This window comes from Oncorhynchus gorbuscha, linkage group LG05 (assembly GCF_021184085.1).
Source record: "Oncorhynchus gorbuscha isolate QuinsamMale2020 ecotype Even-year linkage group LG05, OgorEven_v1.0, whole genome shotgun sequence".
Lineage (NCBI taxonomy): Eukaryota > Metazoa > Chordata > Actinopteri > Salmoniformes > Salmonidae > Oncorhynchus > Oncorhynchus gorbuscha.
The window spans coordinates 59,078,443-59,096,822 of record NC_060177.1 but is presented as its reverse complement, the minus strand read 5'-3'; the positions used below and the strand labels follow the sequence as shown (position 1 = coordinate 59,096,822).

Genomic DNA, 18,380 nt, shown 5'->3' with positions numbered 1-18,380 from the left:
GCAACTAGACTTCTCTTGTTTCCTGCATTAATCCAATTTGAATCCTGCATTAAGTGTAACCACGTGTGTGTGTGTGTGTGTGTGTGTGTGTGTGTGTGTGTGTGTGTGTGTGTGTGTGTGTGTGTGTGTGTGTGTGTGTGTGTGTGTGTGTGTGTGTGTGTGTGTGTGTGTGTGTGTTTGACCTCGACAGACGGGAGCGGTCTAAGGTGCCCCTCATCGTGAAGCAGTGTGTAGAGGAGATTGAGCGCCGGGGCATGGAGGAGGTAGGAATCTACCGGGTCTCAGGGGTGGCTACAGACATCCAGGCCCTGAAGGCTGCATTTGATGCCAGTGAGTACACCGACCTTGGATCTCTTCCTTAGCAAATAATACATCATGCTAGACAAGGAATGTGTCACTCTTATTCATACCGGCATGCGACTTGCTGTTTCCCCAGTTTATCGTTCATTCCCTTCCTGTGATTGACAGACAATAAGGATGTGTCGGTGATGATGAGTGAGATGGATGTGAATGCCATTGCTGGAACGCTGAAGCTGTATTTCCGTGAGCTGCCGGAACCTCTTTTCACAGATGACCTGTACCCCAACTTCGCTGGAGGCATCGGTCAGTCTCGTTGTGACCTCAAAAAAGCTTACTATGGCATTTAGTCTCATTGTAGTGAATACAACATAAGAGTGACATTTAGCAAACCATTAAACATCAATCAGGTAGTATTAAAAATACTAAAACAATTGTGTCCTCTTGCAGCCCTGTCAGACAGTGTGGCTAAGGAGAGCTGTATGCTGCACCTGCTGCTGTCACTCCCAGAACCCAACCTGGTCACCTTCCTCTTCCTGCTGGATCACCTGAAGAGGTATACTCCCCACAGTGACATCATGTTTGATCCTGTCACATTAATACAGTCTAGTGCTGAGTGATTACCCAATCCTTTTGTTTTTTGGGGTTATTAAACAACTAATTGACCGATGTCGGTTCATTTACTTGAATTCCATTTAGTTTTAGTTTTTTTGTGGCCCAACACACGTTTCTCTAGAGAGAAATCAAATCATTCATGAAATAAATAAATAAATTCAAGAACTATGTGGGATGCTAGGCTGAAGGGAGTTGTTGTTTTCATTAAGCAAATATTAAACCTAGTTCAGAGCAGAAACGGGGATAATTAACTACAATCTCAAATGGATCAGAGAGGAAGAGGCAAAGCAAGAAGTTCCACTCTCGCCAACATATGCCCAAAATAAGCCCAATGCGTTTTGATGGGTTTATTTTGGACTTCTCGCCTGCCTTCCCGCCTTCGGGACAACGACTCCCATTGTTAGGGCAGAGACATGAGCATCTTGTCATTATACACAGATCTCTGGTCTGATACACTTTTACACCTGCTACATTAGGTTAGATACGCACAAACCATATATCCCACACGAGAGAGAAATAATTGAACCCGGAACCGAACCGACCTCAAAAAGCACTAATCTCTCTAATACAGTCACAGATCTGTCATTTCTAAACCTGTTGCTAATTTCTCCTTCCTTGTTCTCGGCATCCCACAATCGTACACTTATGACATCCTCTGTGTTCTTACAGGATTGCTGATAATGAGAGCGTTAATAAGATGTCTTTTCACAACCTGGCCACGGTCTTTGGTCCAACCCTGCTCCGCCCATCTGAGAAAGACAGCAAGATCCCAGCCAATGCCACGCAACCCATCACTATGAATGACAACTGGTCACTGGAGGTTATGTCACAGGTACTGCCCAAATCTGTGGAGGAAATCTGTGGAGACCTGTGTCTTTTGGAACGTCAATGTTGATTTTGTTGCAGAGGTAGATTCAGAGGTATTAATGGAGCCCAAAATGATGTGCTATGGTTCTAATAATCTGTTTCCTTTGCTCTTTCCCGCTTCCCCTTCTATCTGTGTAGGTACAGGTCCTACTGTATTTCCTTCAGCTTCAGAGCATCCCAACGCCGGACAGCAAACGTCAAAGCATCCTCTTCTCCACTGAAGTATAGCGAGAGCATGGACATTTCCATCTGTGAAAAACGGAGGGAGGAAGAAGTGGACAAAAGTATGCCTTCCATGGTAAATTGTTGGCTGCTGGAGCTAATGAACACTGGCTGGATTACAGGGCACCTGCTCTATATGGCCCACCAGAGGGAGTCAACAGCACATTTCAGATTGGATCAAATACAGTACTTTATGATCATGATCATCCTTATCTTGCTGAACTTAAAACTGTCTTACATCAAACACAAAAAGTCCTTTAATATGGTCAAAGAACAGACCATTCCTTTATTTGGTTTTTAATTGAAAAAAATATTGTTACCAGATGAAGTGAGGCAAATTGTCATCTCCATGATCCCTCACATTAAGTGTGCTGAGCACTTACAGATAGTGTGTCAAAATCTTTTACCTATCTGACAATCAACTCATTTTAGAGGCACTGATGAGAACAAATATCAAAATGGTAAGATGGTTACAGTTCTTATTGTGGCATAAGGCCTGTTTTGTACATTGTTGGCAAGTGAGGGTTACAAACTCCAATCTTTTCCCTGCTGAAGCCCATTGTAGGAAAATGTGTATTCACCAGGTGTTTATGCGTATGCTCTCTTTATTTAGTAAGGAATGTGAGACTGATCAAACTTATGTAGGTATATTTAACATGCAGGCATGTTGACTTAAATGTGTTTTGTAATACTTTTCTCTTCAAATAACTGCTGTTTGTGAGTTTCTGTTAAAAGATTTCTGGGAGGTTGTACTTAGTTAAACAGCGGACCTCAACCATATCTCAGAATCGTGTTTTTTGTTCATTAGCTTATAGGGACCTGAAAGCTGGATACTGCTAAATCTATGTTGTAAGACCAGCAGCATTAAGTAGTAGGCTGAAATGTTTAAGTACAATTATGACAGTCCTACATTTTCCTTAAGAATTTATATTTTGATCTTATTCAATTAGAGATCATTTGTCTGAACACACCACCCCTTTACTGGAGGAATTTAGTTTTTATTTCTTTTTCAGATGGGTTAAAATCAAAGACTATTCAGTGCTGTCACGTGGAAATTAGACAGGAATACCACTGATAAGCTTTGGCTCTTTATTCAATTTTAGTGGTAGCCTACCTTGGTAGTGATCCACTAATATCCAAATCTCCTGGGTATGAAAACAAATAACGGGCATTGTGAAGGGCACCATTGTCTTCTGTTGTGTTATTTTGTTTCTAGCTAAATATATAAAGGGTTTATTGTTCTCTGCCTGGTGAGCTGTAACTTTGAAAGCCCTTAAAATGTATCTGTGCTTGCAAAATGAAAATAATTCCAAATGTTTACAGATATCTGAATTAAGATGTTAAGATATGATACCATTAGCACATATGAAACTGTTAGGCTAACTGACTGTTTGTAATCTATCAGCAATCACTTAATTTACATTTTTTCATTTCAGACAGTTGTAGTCATTATCCCAAGAAAGTCTAATTTATGTAGCTACAATAAAGAGTAGATTCGCATGTGCTTTGTATTTTTTATCTTGATTCTCTGCAATCTGATAACACAATTTAAGATTATTTAACATGATTATTGTCAGTAGAATAAGATTTTAGTTATTTTCTACACTTATATATATAAATGTTCTTTATTCATATAGAGCTGAGCTCTAGATGTAGATGGGCTAGAATGAGCATGCCGATCTTGTTGAAATATACATCTATGAAGGATGCGGTCCAAGTCCAGGGCAAGGCTCTGGGAGGCAATAATCAGGCTGCTGTTCGCTGCATTGACAACTGAAAAGCATCGTGTCAGATGGACCGAATTGGAATAACCTCCAGTATCTGTCTCGGCTACAAAGCTGTCTTAAGATGTATTCGCAAACCCTTATTAATTTTCACTCTTCAAGGATCAAATAGAAGAAGCCACGGTATGAATTTTAGCTAGCGTTAGTAACGTCGTTATCAATATCAAGCTAAGCTAGGCTAGAAAACTAGCTAGCTACTGTAGTTATGTGAAAATGCATATTTTATCTAATCATTTCTTAGCTAATGTATTTCTGGGAAAGCTTGCAACTTTCACGTCTCCTGGAACATTCAATTTAGTCGTTTTTAGGCTAGTTATAGTAGCCAGACTCAGACTAAAAAACGAACGTTAGCTGAATAGTTTGACACAGTTAGCTAGCTAGCGACGGTAAACTAGCTAACTTAGTTAACGTTAGCTGACAACTTCTCATGATTGGCTGGATGGAAATGTTGGCAGCAATCTATTTAGCTACTAAATAGTAAGTTATTATATTTAGCTAATGGTAACTAAAAGGTGCAAGTGGGGTGACATTCTGTAAACTGGTCATCTAGCCACAGCTCATAGTTAGGTGCCAGAAGATCCCGACCCCACCATTACGCTTGTTTACACTGGGGTCTGAACACAATCATAGTTATATTAAGACATTGGAACGCGCGCCAGATATAGAAAATAAAATATCTCAATGCAGGGATGGGATATGCCTTTATCCACACTAATACACTGAGAAAGTTGAAATACAGCTTGTTTTCTCAGGAAACTGCCCTTTTTGCCCTCATGCTAGCTATCAGTAGTTAACATGGCCATGTTGGAATGGCAGTGTCAGCCAATCAGCTCCTTTTGCTGTTCAACGCTAGCAGGGGACGAAAATGGCAGTTTTCTGGGAAAACTAGCAGTATTTCAATCTTCTGATGGAGTAAGGTGGCATATCCCATCCCTGCATATACAGTGAGGGAAAAAACTATTTGATCCCCTGCTGATGTTGTGTTTGCCCACTGACAAAGAAATTATCAGTCTATAATTTTAATGGTAGGTTTATTTGAACAGTGAGACAGGATAACAAAAAAATCTAGAAAAACGCATGTCAAAAATTTTATAAATTGATTTGCATTGTAATGAGGGAAATAAGTATTTGACCCCTCTGCAAAACATGACTTAGTACTTGGTGGCAAAACCCTTGTTGGCAATCAGAGGTCAGACATTTCTTGTAGTTGGCCACTAGGTTTGCACACATCTCAGAGATTTTGTCCCACTCCTCTTTGCAGATCTTCTCCAAGTCATTAAGGTTTCGAGGCTAATGTTTGGCAACTCGAACATTCAGCTACCTCCACAGATTTTCTATGGGATTAAGGTCTGGAGACTGGCTAGGCCACTCCAGGACCTTAATGTGCTTCTTCTTGAGCTACTCCTTTGTTGCCTTGGCCGTGTGTTTTGGGTCATTGTCATGCTGGAATACTCATCCACGACCCATTTTCAATGCCCTGGCTGAGGGAAGGAGGTTCTCACCCAATATTTGACAGTACATGGCCCCATCCATCGTCCCTTTGATGCGGTGAAGTTGTCCTGTCCCCTTAGCAGAAAAACACCCCCAAAGCATGTTTCCACCTCCATGTTTGACGGCGGGGATGGTTTTCTTGGGGTCATAGGCAGCATTCCTCCTCCTCCAAACACAGTGAGTTGAGTTGATGCCAAAGAGCTCCATTTTGGTCTCATCTGACCACAACACTTTCACCCAGTTGTATTCTGAATCATTCAGTTGTTCATTGGCAACGGGCATGTATATGTGCTTTCTTGAGCAGGGGGACCTTGCGGGCGCTGCAGGATTTCAGTCCTTCACGGTGTAGTGTGTTACCAATTGTTTTCTTGGCAAATATGCTCCCAGCTGCCTTGAGATCATTGACAAGATCCTCCCATGTAGTTCTGGGCTGATTCCTCAATGTTCTCATGATCATTGCAACTCCACGAGGTGAGATCTTGCATGGAGCCTCAGGCCGAGGGAGATTGACAGTTCTTTTGTGTTTCTTCCATTTGCGAATAATCGCACCAACTGTTGTCACCTTCTCACCAAGCTGATTGGCGATGGTCTTGTAGCCCATTCCAGCCTTGTGTAGGTCTACAATCTTGTCCCTGACATCTTTGGAGAGCTCTTTGGTCTTGGCCATGGTGGAGAGTTTGGAATCTGATTGATTGCTTCTGTGGACAGGTGTCTTTTATACAGGTAACAAGCTGAGATTAGGAGCACTACCTTTAAGAGTGTGCTCCTAATCTCAGCTCGTTACCTGTATAAAAGACACCAGGGAGAGGGGGTCAAATACTTATTTCTCTCATTAAAATGCAAATCAATGTAACATTTTTGACATGTGTTTTTCTGGATTTTTTTGTTAGTCTGTCTCTCACTGTTCAAATAAACCTACCATTAAAATTATAGATGGATAATTTCTTTGTCAGTGGGCAAAAGTACAAAATCAGCAGGAGATCAAATACTATTTTCCCACAGTGGAGGTGTCACAATACCCATAAAACCTAGCAGTCACACAGGGAAATGGTTCCAATCATTTTTCTACCATTCATTTTTCCCATAGTGGATTTTAGAGAAACATAAAATAAGGGCTGTTTTTTGTGGGCTTATCCTGGCGTGACATTTTGATAACCATATTAAATCTCTCTCGGACAAGGTGACTTATCAATATATTCGGCTCTATTTACTCTGATTTCATGCAATCCCTGCAAGCACGCCATCTCTAGCTGACACATTTGATAGCAGGTATTGTGTCAATTTGAAAGAAATGTTGCCATTTATTCATTACTACAATTAGCTAACATTAGATAGTTAATTCAGAGAGATTCTTACCTTTGTCTTGTTTCGGCAGTTTCGTCCAGATCATGATAGCCACATTAGCAGCTGATTTAGTATTTCATTTTTGGGTGTAAATACATTCGAATATATTGATAAGTCACCTTGTCCGAGAGAGATTTACATAGTTATCAAAACATCACGCCAGGGTAAGCTTACACAAAACAAAGCCCTTATTTTAAGTGTTTCTAAAATTAATTGGAACCATTTCCCTGTTTGACTGCTAGGTTTTATGCGTATCACTCTGTTGTACACTATAGAGGTACGTTTTCCGACCCGTATCTTGCGCCGGCTACACAGTGTCTTAATGTAACCATGATTGTGTTCCGACCCCAGTAAACAAGCATAACGGTAGGGTCGTAATCTTCTGGTAAACTAGCTAGCTATGTCAAATGTCATAGCGGTAATGAACTTGTAGTCCTGATTGTGGTGATGCTTTCCATTGCATGTGCAGCATACCCACGCAAATGTACATAGTAAAATCCTAAACATCCCTTGTCTGTCACAGATGTTGAATACAATCGAGTAAGTTCAAGTATAATTGTATGTGGGGTTGGTCCTTCAGCTGGTCGAAACTTGAGACGAAAAAATGATAATATCCACTCAGTATACTAACCGAAGTCTTGCAGGTGTTGACGTGGTTTTGGGCCTATGCCAGGTGATAGAAAGTTCAACGGCAGTACCGGCACTCTAAAAGTCTGGATATTTTGTCTCAAATTTCGACCAGCCGCACAGACAATCGGCAGAGTAAGTTCACATTTAGTTTGATTAAATATTCTGGCTGGTGAAGAAACTTTCAAAGTTTTTGCAGTGCTTTGTTTGACTGTATACCATTAATTGGTATCATAGTCTGATTTATTAGGCAACTTGTCATAGCTATCTAGCTACATTATTTATGTTTGTGATTCCCTGGGCCTGAAGCATGTCACTCTTTTTTACACATGCAACTTAGAGGTCTCTAAAGCCCATATAGCTACTTTATTTTGAGAATATGAAACACACACTTCTCATTAAACAGTAGAAGAATTCAAAGTGAGCATTTATTTCTCCTGACTATTCTTTATTTTCCTGAAAAAGCTGTACAGTCTGCTCTTCAATGTCCTGTCCAGGGAATGTGACTTATGCAATAGGAATTTGGCTACTCCTCCTTCTCTCTGAATCCTTCCTTTTGGAAAAATGTCCCAAAGTGAAAAATCTTCAGTTCTTGGAAATGTTCCTGGAGCTGGAGGTTACCTAAGCACCCATTTGTGCGTGTGTGATTGTGCATTGTCTGATCCTACTTTTGAAAGAAGCCGGAGTTGTTCACCTCACACTGTGATGTCCCCTTAGTTCTGAAACAGATTGTCCTTGCCATGTGTTTTGTGTTGTATGCACTGCATAGCTCAGTGTTTCTCCATCCTGGTCCTGGGGACCCAAAGGATTGGGAAACACTGGTATATCATAATAAGGTACATGAAGGATGGCTTGGTTGGATCTGTTAGGAGGACTGGGTCTTCGGCTATGATGGATGTTTTAGACTGAAGAGTTCAGAGGTTACACTGTCTGCTCTGTCTGAATCACACTGGTGCCTACTTGTCCTTGCACACGTTCATCCTTGTAGGATTTTCTCAGACGCCATCACAGAAGCAGATGTTATGGAAGAGAAGTAACGCCCACAGTCAAAGCACTGAATAAGGAAGAGGAGGGAGAGGCCGTTTGCAGTAGGCCTAACTCACTAAGACTCTTGCTCGCTCTCTCTTGCTCCCTTTTGTCCCGCTTTTAATGGTTTTGTTTCATAAGCAACAAGTGGACACTGACTGCATAGTTGTCCTCCGGGTCAGCCTTGGATTGAATCCAAGGGTTCCATGCATCAATTAGCCTGACATTGTTGTAATCAAATAGAAACTCTAGCCCAATCATCATGACCAACCCTTTACCCACCCATGAATGCATAGCTGGGATTGTCGTGTCCTTTCACTTTCTGTAACCCATTTGCACACAGTGCATTTTGTATAAGACCAAGGCCTTTATTTCTTCTTCGAATATGCTGGGCTGCATTACTAATATTTTGACTATAAGGAAGCCATTGAAGTATTACTGCACACCTGAACCTTCTGTCATGTTACATTACATTTACATTACATTTAAGTCATTTAGCAGACGCTCTTATCCAGAGCGACTTACAAATTGATACTCTATGAATAGACTGAAAGTCTAGGCTATAACCGCAGCCTCTCTCACTCAATCCCATTCATTCATAGCCAAAGAAAAGGGCAGCCTTCCAGGTTGTGTGCTTGGGTGATCTTTGACCCACATCTGAGCTACAGGAAGCTATACCCAGGCTGTGTGTTGAGAGCCCATGTCAGTAGCTGGCAACATGTCCTGCACAATCCAAGCAGAGGTCAGCAAGGGTGTGAACACACACACCTGACTGGGGAGTGTAGGCTACAGCAGAACACTCTTCTGTTGCAAGATGTCCCTCTGTCTGTTTTGTTTTACAGTAAAGGTGCAACTCTACAGGAATGTTCCAATGCCACGTTTTACATCAATATTCCACTGCCAATAAGGGTGTATGTTAGTGTATTGCATTTCATTGTTATTTCAACATTCACTATCTGTTCTGTCTCTTACCCTCTGGCTGTTCAAGAATGTGTACACTGCTAGGCATATTTCAACGGGGGTCTGAATACACAAGCACCTTCCAACCACAGGAATCACGGGGCTTCAACACACGCAGCTGAGAGACATTAGGCAGAGTTTACTCCTAAGGAGCACAAGCCCGCTGCTGCTCTGCCATAAATGAGAGGCGAGAGAGGACAACTGGGAGCTGTTAAAAAGCTCTGGAAAGATCTCATAACTCCAGCAGAGTGCAGAAAGACCCAAACGGACCAGACTGCGTGTTCCCTTTTTTGCACCTCTTTTTGACGGATTGTTTAAAGTAGAAAGACAAGTGGAAGGGTTTTGGCTGCATATCTGAATTTATTAATATGCCAAACAAAAGTGTTTAGAAAATGTTATCACAGGCACTGATTATTCTATGTAGACAGAAATACTCCCTATATAATTTATGTTTAGAAAAGTAACAAGTCATATTTACTCAACTTTGTCTGCTTATTTGATTAAACAATGATGGCCATCCAGGGAGGGTGTTGGTACATCCACCTGCACCCAGCTTGACAGCAGGCATAAAGAGATCCAGAAAGCCTGCTTGGTTTAATTGTCACATATGCTGTGCGGGATAGTAATGGCCAGCAGGTTGGGTTACAGATCATAGGAATCGCAGGGGAGAACAGCACCACTAATGTCACTCAGCTGAGGGATATTACTGAGATCTGCCCCTCCCTGTCCCGTCTCCAGCAGTATAGAATTTCAACTATGCCTACATCTCTGAGAACCGTAGTCTGGCCGAGCCCTTTGGAAAGCCATTACTCTGCAAATTGGTTTATTTTCAGGCTCTCTTGCAATTATGATTTACTCTTGAGATTTATTCCACAATTATTCCTTGTAGACAAAAAATAAAAATGTATTGTATTCAACAAATATAATATTTCTTAACTTCTTGGTATGCCCTAAATGTTACAAAAAAAAGACTGCCTCATTTGTCCTATAACGCTGTTTTATAACCTCTGCTGTCATAGATAAAGCCCCAAATATGTTCCCTACCTTGGTCATCTGGACAGCAAGGCAAGTTGTCCATGCACCTGGGTGAGACACGTGAACTAATACACATGGATTGTGTATTAAATCTTTATTAGTGACAGTAGGAACTTTGGGCAGAGAACAACCCCAGTTGAACCCTAACCAGCCTATGACTGCCATCTGGTAAAGCTGATGACTGTCAGGAAATCTGACACTGGGATGAAGGGAGATGAAGTCAAATGAGCATGTAGTTGAAGTGAGTCCTTCCATTGATATGTTGTCCTTTCTCCCTGTGTGTATCCAGATTGAGGTGTAAATGTTTGGGCATCAGAGAGCCCAGTATGAAGAAGACAGGCAGGCCGGTGGTGAGTAAGGCTCAGAGTGGAGAGAGGGGGAAGACTGAAGGCGCTGCTACTGGAATCACAGGCAAGGCTGCAGCCAAGACCACCACAACGGCACCTCTGTCAAAGGTACACTTCTATCCCTCTACACATCTTGTCACTAAGCCAAGTACACTTCTATCAAATTCAAAATTATATACAATGGCCTACTTTGCCAACACCCATTTGTACATTTGTACATGTTTATCATGGTACCGAACAATCCTATTAAAGTAATTGTTTTCATGTGATTGTTTTTCCATGTGATTTGTTCTCCAGGTTAAAAGCAATGATGATCTGCTAGCAGCAATGACAGGGAGCACTCCAGCTATGACCAGCACTGTGACCAAGAACAAGAGGACTGCCTCCACAGGGACCAGCAGTGGTAACCCAGACAGTAAACCAAAGACTAGCTCAGGTAAATCTGTTTATATATATATATTTTTTTACCTTTATTTTACTAGGCAAGTCAGTTAAGAACAAATTCTTATTTTCAATGACGGCCTAGGAACAGTGGGTTAACTGCCTGTTCAGGGGCAGAATGACAGATTTGTACCTTGTCAGCTCGAGGATTCGAACTTGCAACCTTTCGGTTACTAGTCCAACACTCTAACCACTAGGCTACCCTGCCGCCCCATATCTTTATGTTAGCTGACTAGCCTCTAATGACCTATGCTATTTTCATCGTACTTATTATTACTCTGCATTTCATGCTTGCTGGGCTCTGTCTCTCTTTACACGGTTCTTCAGCCAAACGTGTGACGTCCTCTACCTCCAAGGAGCCCAACTCGTCAAGGGACCGTCTGCGAACATCCAGAACATCGGCTAGTAAGAAGCAGTCATTGTCAGGGACGGGGCAGGAGGATGTGGCCCAGGGAAAGCGCTCTCGCACCCAGCAGCTGGCAGAGTCAGAGGGCCGCATGAACAAGTCTAAATCAGACAGCCAGATCAGTGTCAAGGTGGCCCTGGAGACCAAGGTGAAAGACCTGCTGGGTTTGGCCAAGAGCAAAGACTTGGAGATCCTGCACCTGCGCAGCGAGCTGAGGGACATGAGGGCCCAGCTGGGCCTGGGAGGGGAGGAGGTTCCCACAGAGGAGGGAGGAGGAGGAGGAGGGGAGGAGGAGAAGCCCCAGGAGAGGGAGGTGTCAGCTATCACAGCAGCGGATGTGGAGTCCACACTGCTTCTCCTGCAGGAGCAGAACCATGCCATTCGTGAGGAGCTGAACCTGTTGAAGAGTGAGAACCGCATGCTGAAGGACCGTCTCAACGCGCTGGGCTTCTCCCTGGAGCAGAGGCTGGATGGCTCTGACAAGTTCTTCAGCTACCCCTCCCTGAGCCCAGACCTGGCAGTCAGCAGCGGGCACAGTGATGGCGGGGGCACTGGTACCCTCACCTCCTCTGTGGAAGGCTCTGCCCCTGGCTCCTTGGAGGACCTGCTGACGGCCCAGCAGCACAGTGGTTCAGTGGACAACCTGGACAGTGAGTCCAGCGAGGTCTACCAGGGCGTCACCTCCAGCGATGATGCCCTGGACGCCCCCTCCGGAGCCTCGTCCTCCTCCGAGTCGGAGAGCGTGCCCAGGCGAGAGCGCTCACACCGGGGCAGCAGCGGCAACGCCAGCGAGGTGTCTGTTGCCTGCCTGACTGAGCGCATTCACCAGATGGAGGAGAACCAGCACAGCACGGCTGAGGAGCTGCAGGCCACACTACATGAGCTTGCTGACCTGCAGCAGATCACCCAGGAGCTGAATGGAGAGAACGAGAGGCTGGGGGAAGAGAAGGTAATCCTCATGGACTCCCTGTGCCAGCAGAGTGACAAGCTGGAGCACTACGGCCGGCAGATTGAGTACTTCCGCTCTCTGCTGGACGATCACCACGTGTCCTACGTCCTGGAGGAGGACATCAAGAGCGGCCGCTACATGGAGCTGGAGCAGCGCTACGTGGACCTGGCCGACAACGCCCGTTTCGAGAGGGAGCAGCTGCTGGGAGTGCAGCAGCACCTCAGCAACACGCTGAAGATGGCGGAGCAGGACAACGCTGAGGCCCAGGAGGTAATTGGGGCTCTGAAGGAGAGGAACCACCACATGGAGCACATCATGGAGTCTGAGAGGCAGGACCGGGGGGCCATGGTGGCAGCGCTGGAGGAGTACAAGGCAGCGGTAAGCTGTGAGCAGGTAGAGCTGAGCCGCTGCAGGGCCCAGCTGGACCAGGAGAGGCAGAAGGTGGCTGAGCTCTACTCCATCCACAACTCTGGAGACAAAAGTGACATCTGCCAGCTGCTGGAGGGGGTTCGGCTGGACAAGGAGGCGGCGGAGGCCAGGGCTGCCAAACTGCAGGAGGAGCTGAGCCACGCCCGCACTGATGTCACCAGACTGCAGGACACCCTCAGTAAGGTGAGTCCACCACGCACACACCATCGTGCAGAGGTAGTACATTTGATCCCTGATCCCACCCTTTTGATAGTTTGCTCCTGTTCACCATCAAAGTTGCGAGACTGCTTCTGTCTCCTGTACTCAACTTGTGGAAAAGTTCACGAAAGTCTACTTTCCTCCATACCACCTTAGAAGATTTTCATAGAAATGCATGTGTCTGCTTTATAGGTACCCTCATCACTGAAAAGAAGAATGAGCATTCATTTGGGCCATTTAGTTTATGAATGCGATAATGATTGATTCCCCTGGTGGTGTGTGCAGCTGGATCGGGAGTACCGGGACATCCAGGAGCAGGAGCAGAAGCAAATGGCAGAGCAGAAGCGTGGGCTGGAGAAGCAGCGCGGGGAGCTGCAGGAGAAGGAGACTGAGATCGGGGACATGAAGGAGACCATCTTTGAGCTGGAGGACGAGGTGGAGCAGCACCGAGCTGTAAAACTCCACGACAACCTCATCATCACAGACCTAGAGAGTGAGTGGGCTGTGGCCAAGGGGGAAAACATGTCACAGCATCATAGATCGATGCCAGGATCAAGTTCAGGATTTCTAGGGCACTTTTTGAGGCACTGTGCTTTTACCGGTAATTCCAACATTGTCCACTAATGATGCTGCAGGCAGGAATCGAATTAAATGTTTTGTAATTAACATAAGCTGTCTGCAATCAATCCATGCATGTCTGGTTGTGCATGTGTGTTTGACAGGGAGATCTTAATCACACAAAACCTATTATTTGGGGGAATACTATTTGTCGATCAGTGAATCTACAGCTCACTAACTAAATTGAGAAGTTTCACGCTAAAGTTGACATTTATACTTGACGAGAGAATGTGCTCACCTCCCCGCAAACTTTACGCTTTCATCACACCGACAGCGTCATTGCATTTTGGTACACCAGAATGACATGAATTTCCATTGAAATTGCTGCGTTTGCCTTGCAGCATTGCGTTGCAGAGGCAGTGCGTTCGGTGTGTTGTGGTGCATAATGTTGGATTTATCGACCGCATGCGTCAAACTGTATGCGCTGACGGCTTGACAGAAATGGTAGCAGAAGGTGAATGTTGAACTTTTGTTGCATACATATCTAGATGATGCTGCGTACTGTTTTGCGCAGTAATGCTGTCTGTGTGTTCGAAGCATTAGACCATGCATACGCACATCTACTGGTCGAAATATTGTATTGCAAGCTGGCAAGTAAGTATTTTATGCAACAACGGAAAAAAACAGGAAAACATATTAACAAGAATGCAGTTAGAGTGAAAATATGTTTTTATTTTTAGAGTCTAAAATAATTAGACAACGGGAATCTTTTTCCAATTTATTTTCATAACCGTTTTAGAATAAATTCCTTTTCTGGACATGATTGGTTCATATTCCCAAAGTAGTCATACAACAAATGACCGTGCTCATCTCTCATGGGCCTATTAAATAGATAGACTATATGTATTTCAGGTTTTGCCATCCCATATGCAGCGCGGTTTATAATATAGACCTACAGTTGAATTTAGGTGAACAGTTGATATTTTATGTTGCAGAAGGCAGAATGTATGCTACTGTAAGTACTGTATTTAAATGAAAAAATATATGTTTTAGAATTCGCAGGCTGTTTATCATATTTAGGTAGGAGGATAAGTCGATGCACAAACATTGTTGAACTCTGAAAATATAGTTTACCAACCCACCATTATTTCACACTTGAGGAAGTTAAGCTAAAGTAAAGCTACCCTTAAAAAATATAGTTTACTTAACTAAAGTTACTTAAAACAATTAGTTCACGACATCAAAACTACTTTGTGAAAAATTATCATATGGAAATCTGAAATGTCGTAGATGACAAATTGCAAGGTTAGATCACTCACTAGTCAGGTGTTAACAGAATGTCATTTTATTCTATTAATCACAAAAAAACAAGGTTTCAGGTGAGTTAGGCAGGTCTGATGCTGAAAAAGGAAGAAAATGATTGCCCATTTTACCCATATTTTATTTTTGTAAAAAGAGTAGTGTGTAGTTCCAGTAGTTAGCTCCACCACTACATGGCAAAAACATTATTAACATCTGTTAACACTACCTGATTGGAATTTAGTTCCACTACCACCAAGCTACTGCAAAATGTAGTTAAATTACTAGTTGAACTTCATGTAGTTTACTACTCTCCAACACTGACAATAATCTATTGATAAACTAAATATTGAACAACAACGTGTATTTTGCATAGAAATGTGGGCTGTAGCATTTTTTTGTTTGTTTTGAATATGCAACCAATCTTGCAGAATTTGCAGACAGGCACTCACTATATAGGCAGCATAGCATGCATGTTTAGTTTGAAAAAGTCATTGCAAAATATTCAAACATTCTGCCCACACCTCTACAGAAATATGATCTAAATTCCCATTTCTCTTTCTTATAAAAACTACGTTGACCTAATTCCAATAGATTCAAATTATAAAGGGTTTCATTGTCACCATAAAAGGTGAATGGAGGCCGTTTTTCCAGGTGGAGTTTTAATGCTCGTTCACGGGCGCACAGTTTCTTTTACGACAGTTCTGATTCGTAACGGGAAACATTCAAATACTATGGTGTGCGGCAAGTTTTTCAGACATTTTGTGTGAAATTTCTGCAACGGTTACGAATGAAGCCCCTGGTTCTACACATAAGACATAACACTGGAAACCCACTGTGCATTTTCCACCTTTGGCCAGTGCCACATGGTGGCTGTGTAGAGCTGTGTCAGGCTTCTTGCAGCCAGAGGAAAGTGTGAACAGTACAGTAGGAGTGTGCCGAGTACTTGGACAAAACAAGTATTGTAATGGATATGGAGAATTTTCCAAACACGATTATGACGAGTCTATCTTTTTTAATGATCTGTGATCTGTAAAAGTTATTTTCAGCTGCCAGCACGCATCTCTCTTTCACTCAAACAGTGTGAAGCACTGTGTGCGCCAAACAACTATTGACTAGTATTTCTGTCTGTAAAGAAACTTGCTTCGTTTCGGTTGAGCCTCCTAGAACGATTGGATTAGAACAAGCTGCTCTCCGTCTGCTGTCATTTCATTTGACATTTTAGTCATTTAGCAGACACTCTTATTCAGAGCCACTTACAGTAGTGAGTGCATACTATTTCGTACTGGTCCCCCTTGGGAACCAAAAACCCACAACCCTGGCTTTGCGGGACCACATTTCCCCAGGCAGACACGCGCAGATGTTTTCACAGAATGTCTGTCGTGATCTAAGCCCATGGTTCTTGCAATTATTATTTATTATTTCCCAGGCATGTTTACCGATCATAAATAAATGAAAGTACAAATGTAGATTAGTTTATTTTGATTGTACAAATGTTGTGGCATAAGTGTTGGGGGAGAGGTTTTGCTCCTCTCAAAAGGGAAACAATATATGGGGCAGGTGAATTAGCCTACCTTCATCTAAATCTGTGTCTGGAATAAATACAGGCAGTAGTAGCCAGCCATGCATTAGCCTATTTAGTTGATAATAGAATAGGACTAAGTAATAAACTGATTTGTGTGTTCATAAGTCACTCAGTATTCATACCCCTTGATTTATTCCACATTTTGTTGCATTACAGCCTGAATTCAAAATGGATTCAGTAAATGTTTCTCACCCATCTACACACAATACCCCATAATGACAAAGTATAAACATGTTTTTTAAATTTATTTTAATTTTAGCACATTTATTGAAAATGAAATATATCTAATTTACATAAGAGTCAATACATGTAAGTCGCTCTGGATAAGAGCGTCTGCTAAATGACTTAAATGTAAATGTAATGTTAGAATCACCTTTGGCAGCGAATACAGCTCCGAGTCTTTCTGGGTAAGTCTCTTAAGAGGTTTGCACACCTGGATTGTACAATATTTGCACATTATTCTTTAAAACATTCATCAAGCTCTGTCAAGTTGGTTGATGACCATTTCTAGAAAGCCATTTTGAAGTCTTGCCATAGATTAGCAAAACTATTTTATGTCAAAACTGTAACTAAGCCACTCCGGAACATTCAATGTCATCTTGGTAAGCAACTCGTGTTTTAGGTTATTGTCCTGCTGAATTGTGAATTTGTCTCCTAGTGTCTGTTGGGAAGCATACTGAACCAGATTTTCCTCTAGGATTTTGCCTGGGTTTAGCGCTATTCTGTTTCTTTTTATTCTAAAAAACTCCCAAGTCTTTGCCCAATGACAAGCATACCCATAACATGATGCAGCCACCACCATGCCTGAAAATATGAAGAATGGTACTCAGTGATGTGTTGTGTTGGATTTGCCCCAAACATAACACTTTAAATTCAGGACATGAAGGTCAATTTTTTTGCAGTTTTACTTTAGTGGCTTATTGCAAACAGGATGCATGTTTTTAAATATTTTTATTCTGTTCCTTCTTTTCACTCTGTCATTTAGGTTAGTATTGTGGAGTAACTACAATGTTGTTGATCCATCCTCAGTTTTCTGCTATCACAGCCGTTCAACTATGTAACTGTTTTTAAGTCACCATTGTCCTCAGGGTGAAACCCCTGAGCGGTTTCCTTCCTCTTCGGCAACTGAGTTAGGATGGATGCCTTTATCTCTTTTAGTGACTGGGTGTATTGATACACCACCCAAAGTGGAATTAATAACTTCACCATGCTCAAATGGATATTCAATGTCTGCTTCTTTTTATTTTTAACCATCTACCAATAGGTACCCTTCTTTGCGAGGCATTGGTAAACATCCCTGATCTTTGTGGTTGACTCTGTGTTTGAAATCCACTGTTCGATTAAGGGACCTTACAGATAATTGTATGTGTGGGTTACAGAGATGAGGTAGTCATTCAAAATTCATTTTAAACACTATTTCACACAGAGTTCATGCAACTTATTATGTGCCTTGTTAAGCGCATTTTTACTCTTGTGAATACTTTCTGAAGACACTGTATGAACTTGTTATTTAACAGAAAATAACATGTTAACTCTAATACGCTTGGTAGATAAAGTCAATCGTGTTTTGCCTTTTAGACTCCTTGACGTGTAGCTGTATTGCTATTGGCTTCAATGGGATTCAAGTTTACTTCATAGACTGAATTACACAATAATGAACCCTAACCTCTAGTTTCATAAGTTGGTGCTGCTAAGGTCAGTGTCTCTATCAGCTCTTGAATTGTTTGAAAGCAGATTTTCTTCCTGCGCTGTGTGTGAAAATATCCTGTGGCCCGTTCACATGAACTCAGCCATGTCTGCTTCCTCCCTCAGACTCTGTTAAAAAACTGCAGGACCAGAAGCGTGACATGGAGCGGGAGATTAAGATTCTGCACCGGAGGCTGAGGGTGAGTGGGCCAGT

The 18,380-nt window shown here is 42.6% G+C and overlaps 2 protein-coding genes across 6 annotated transcripts in view; both read left to right on the top strand.

Moving 5' to 3' along the window:
• LOC124036178 (breakpoint cluster region protein-like) overlaps window positions 1-3,501 on the top strand; it is a 48,192-nt gene extending 44,691 nt beyond the window's left edge. For all 4 annotated transcript variants that reach the window (XM_046350404.1, XM_046350403.1, XM_046350405.1 and 1 more), the window contains 5 exons: window positions 191-330; window positions 469-603; window positions 748-853; window positions 1,582-1,744; window positions 1,918-3,501. In XM_046350404.1, the coding sequence (XP_046206360.1) occupies window positions 191-330; window positions 469-603; window positions 748-853; window positions 1,582-1,744; window positions 1,918-2,007 (634 nt within the window). In that variant the 3' untranslated portion in view covers window positions 2,008-3,501. The remainder of the gene's footprint in view (window positions 1-190; window positions 331-468; window positions 604-747; window positions 854-1,581; window positions 1,745-1,917) is intronic.
• A 185-nt stretch (window positions 3,502-3,686) lies between these two features.
• LOC124036179 (cytospin-A-like) overlaps window positions 3,687-18,380 on the top strand; it is a 33,387-nt gene continuing 18,693 nt past the window's right edge. Inside the window, exons 1-6 of one of the 2 annotated variants that reach the window (XM_046350408.1) lie at window positions 3,687-3,908; window positions 10,558-10,723; window positions 10,913-11,051; window positions 11,384-13,023; window positions 13,324-13,531; window positions 18,293-18,366. In XM_046350408.1, the coding sequence (XP_046206364.1) occupies window positions 10,595-10,723; window positions 10,913-11,051; window positions 11,384-13,023; window positions 13,324-13,531; window positions 18,293-18,366 (2,190 nt within the window). In that variant the 5' untranslated portion in view covers window positions 3,687-3,908; window positions 10,558-10,594. The remainder of the gene's footprint in view (window positions 3,909-10,557; window positions 10,724-10,912; window positions 11,052-11,383; window positions 13,024-13,323; window positions 13,532-18,292; window positions 18,367-18,380) is intronic. The other variant, XM_046350407.1, reaches the window with a different exon arrangement.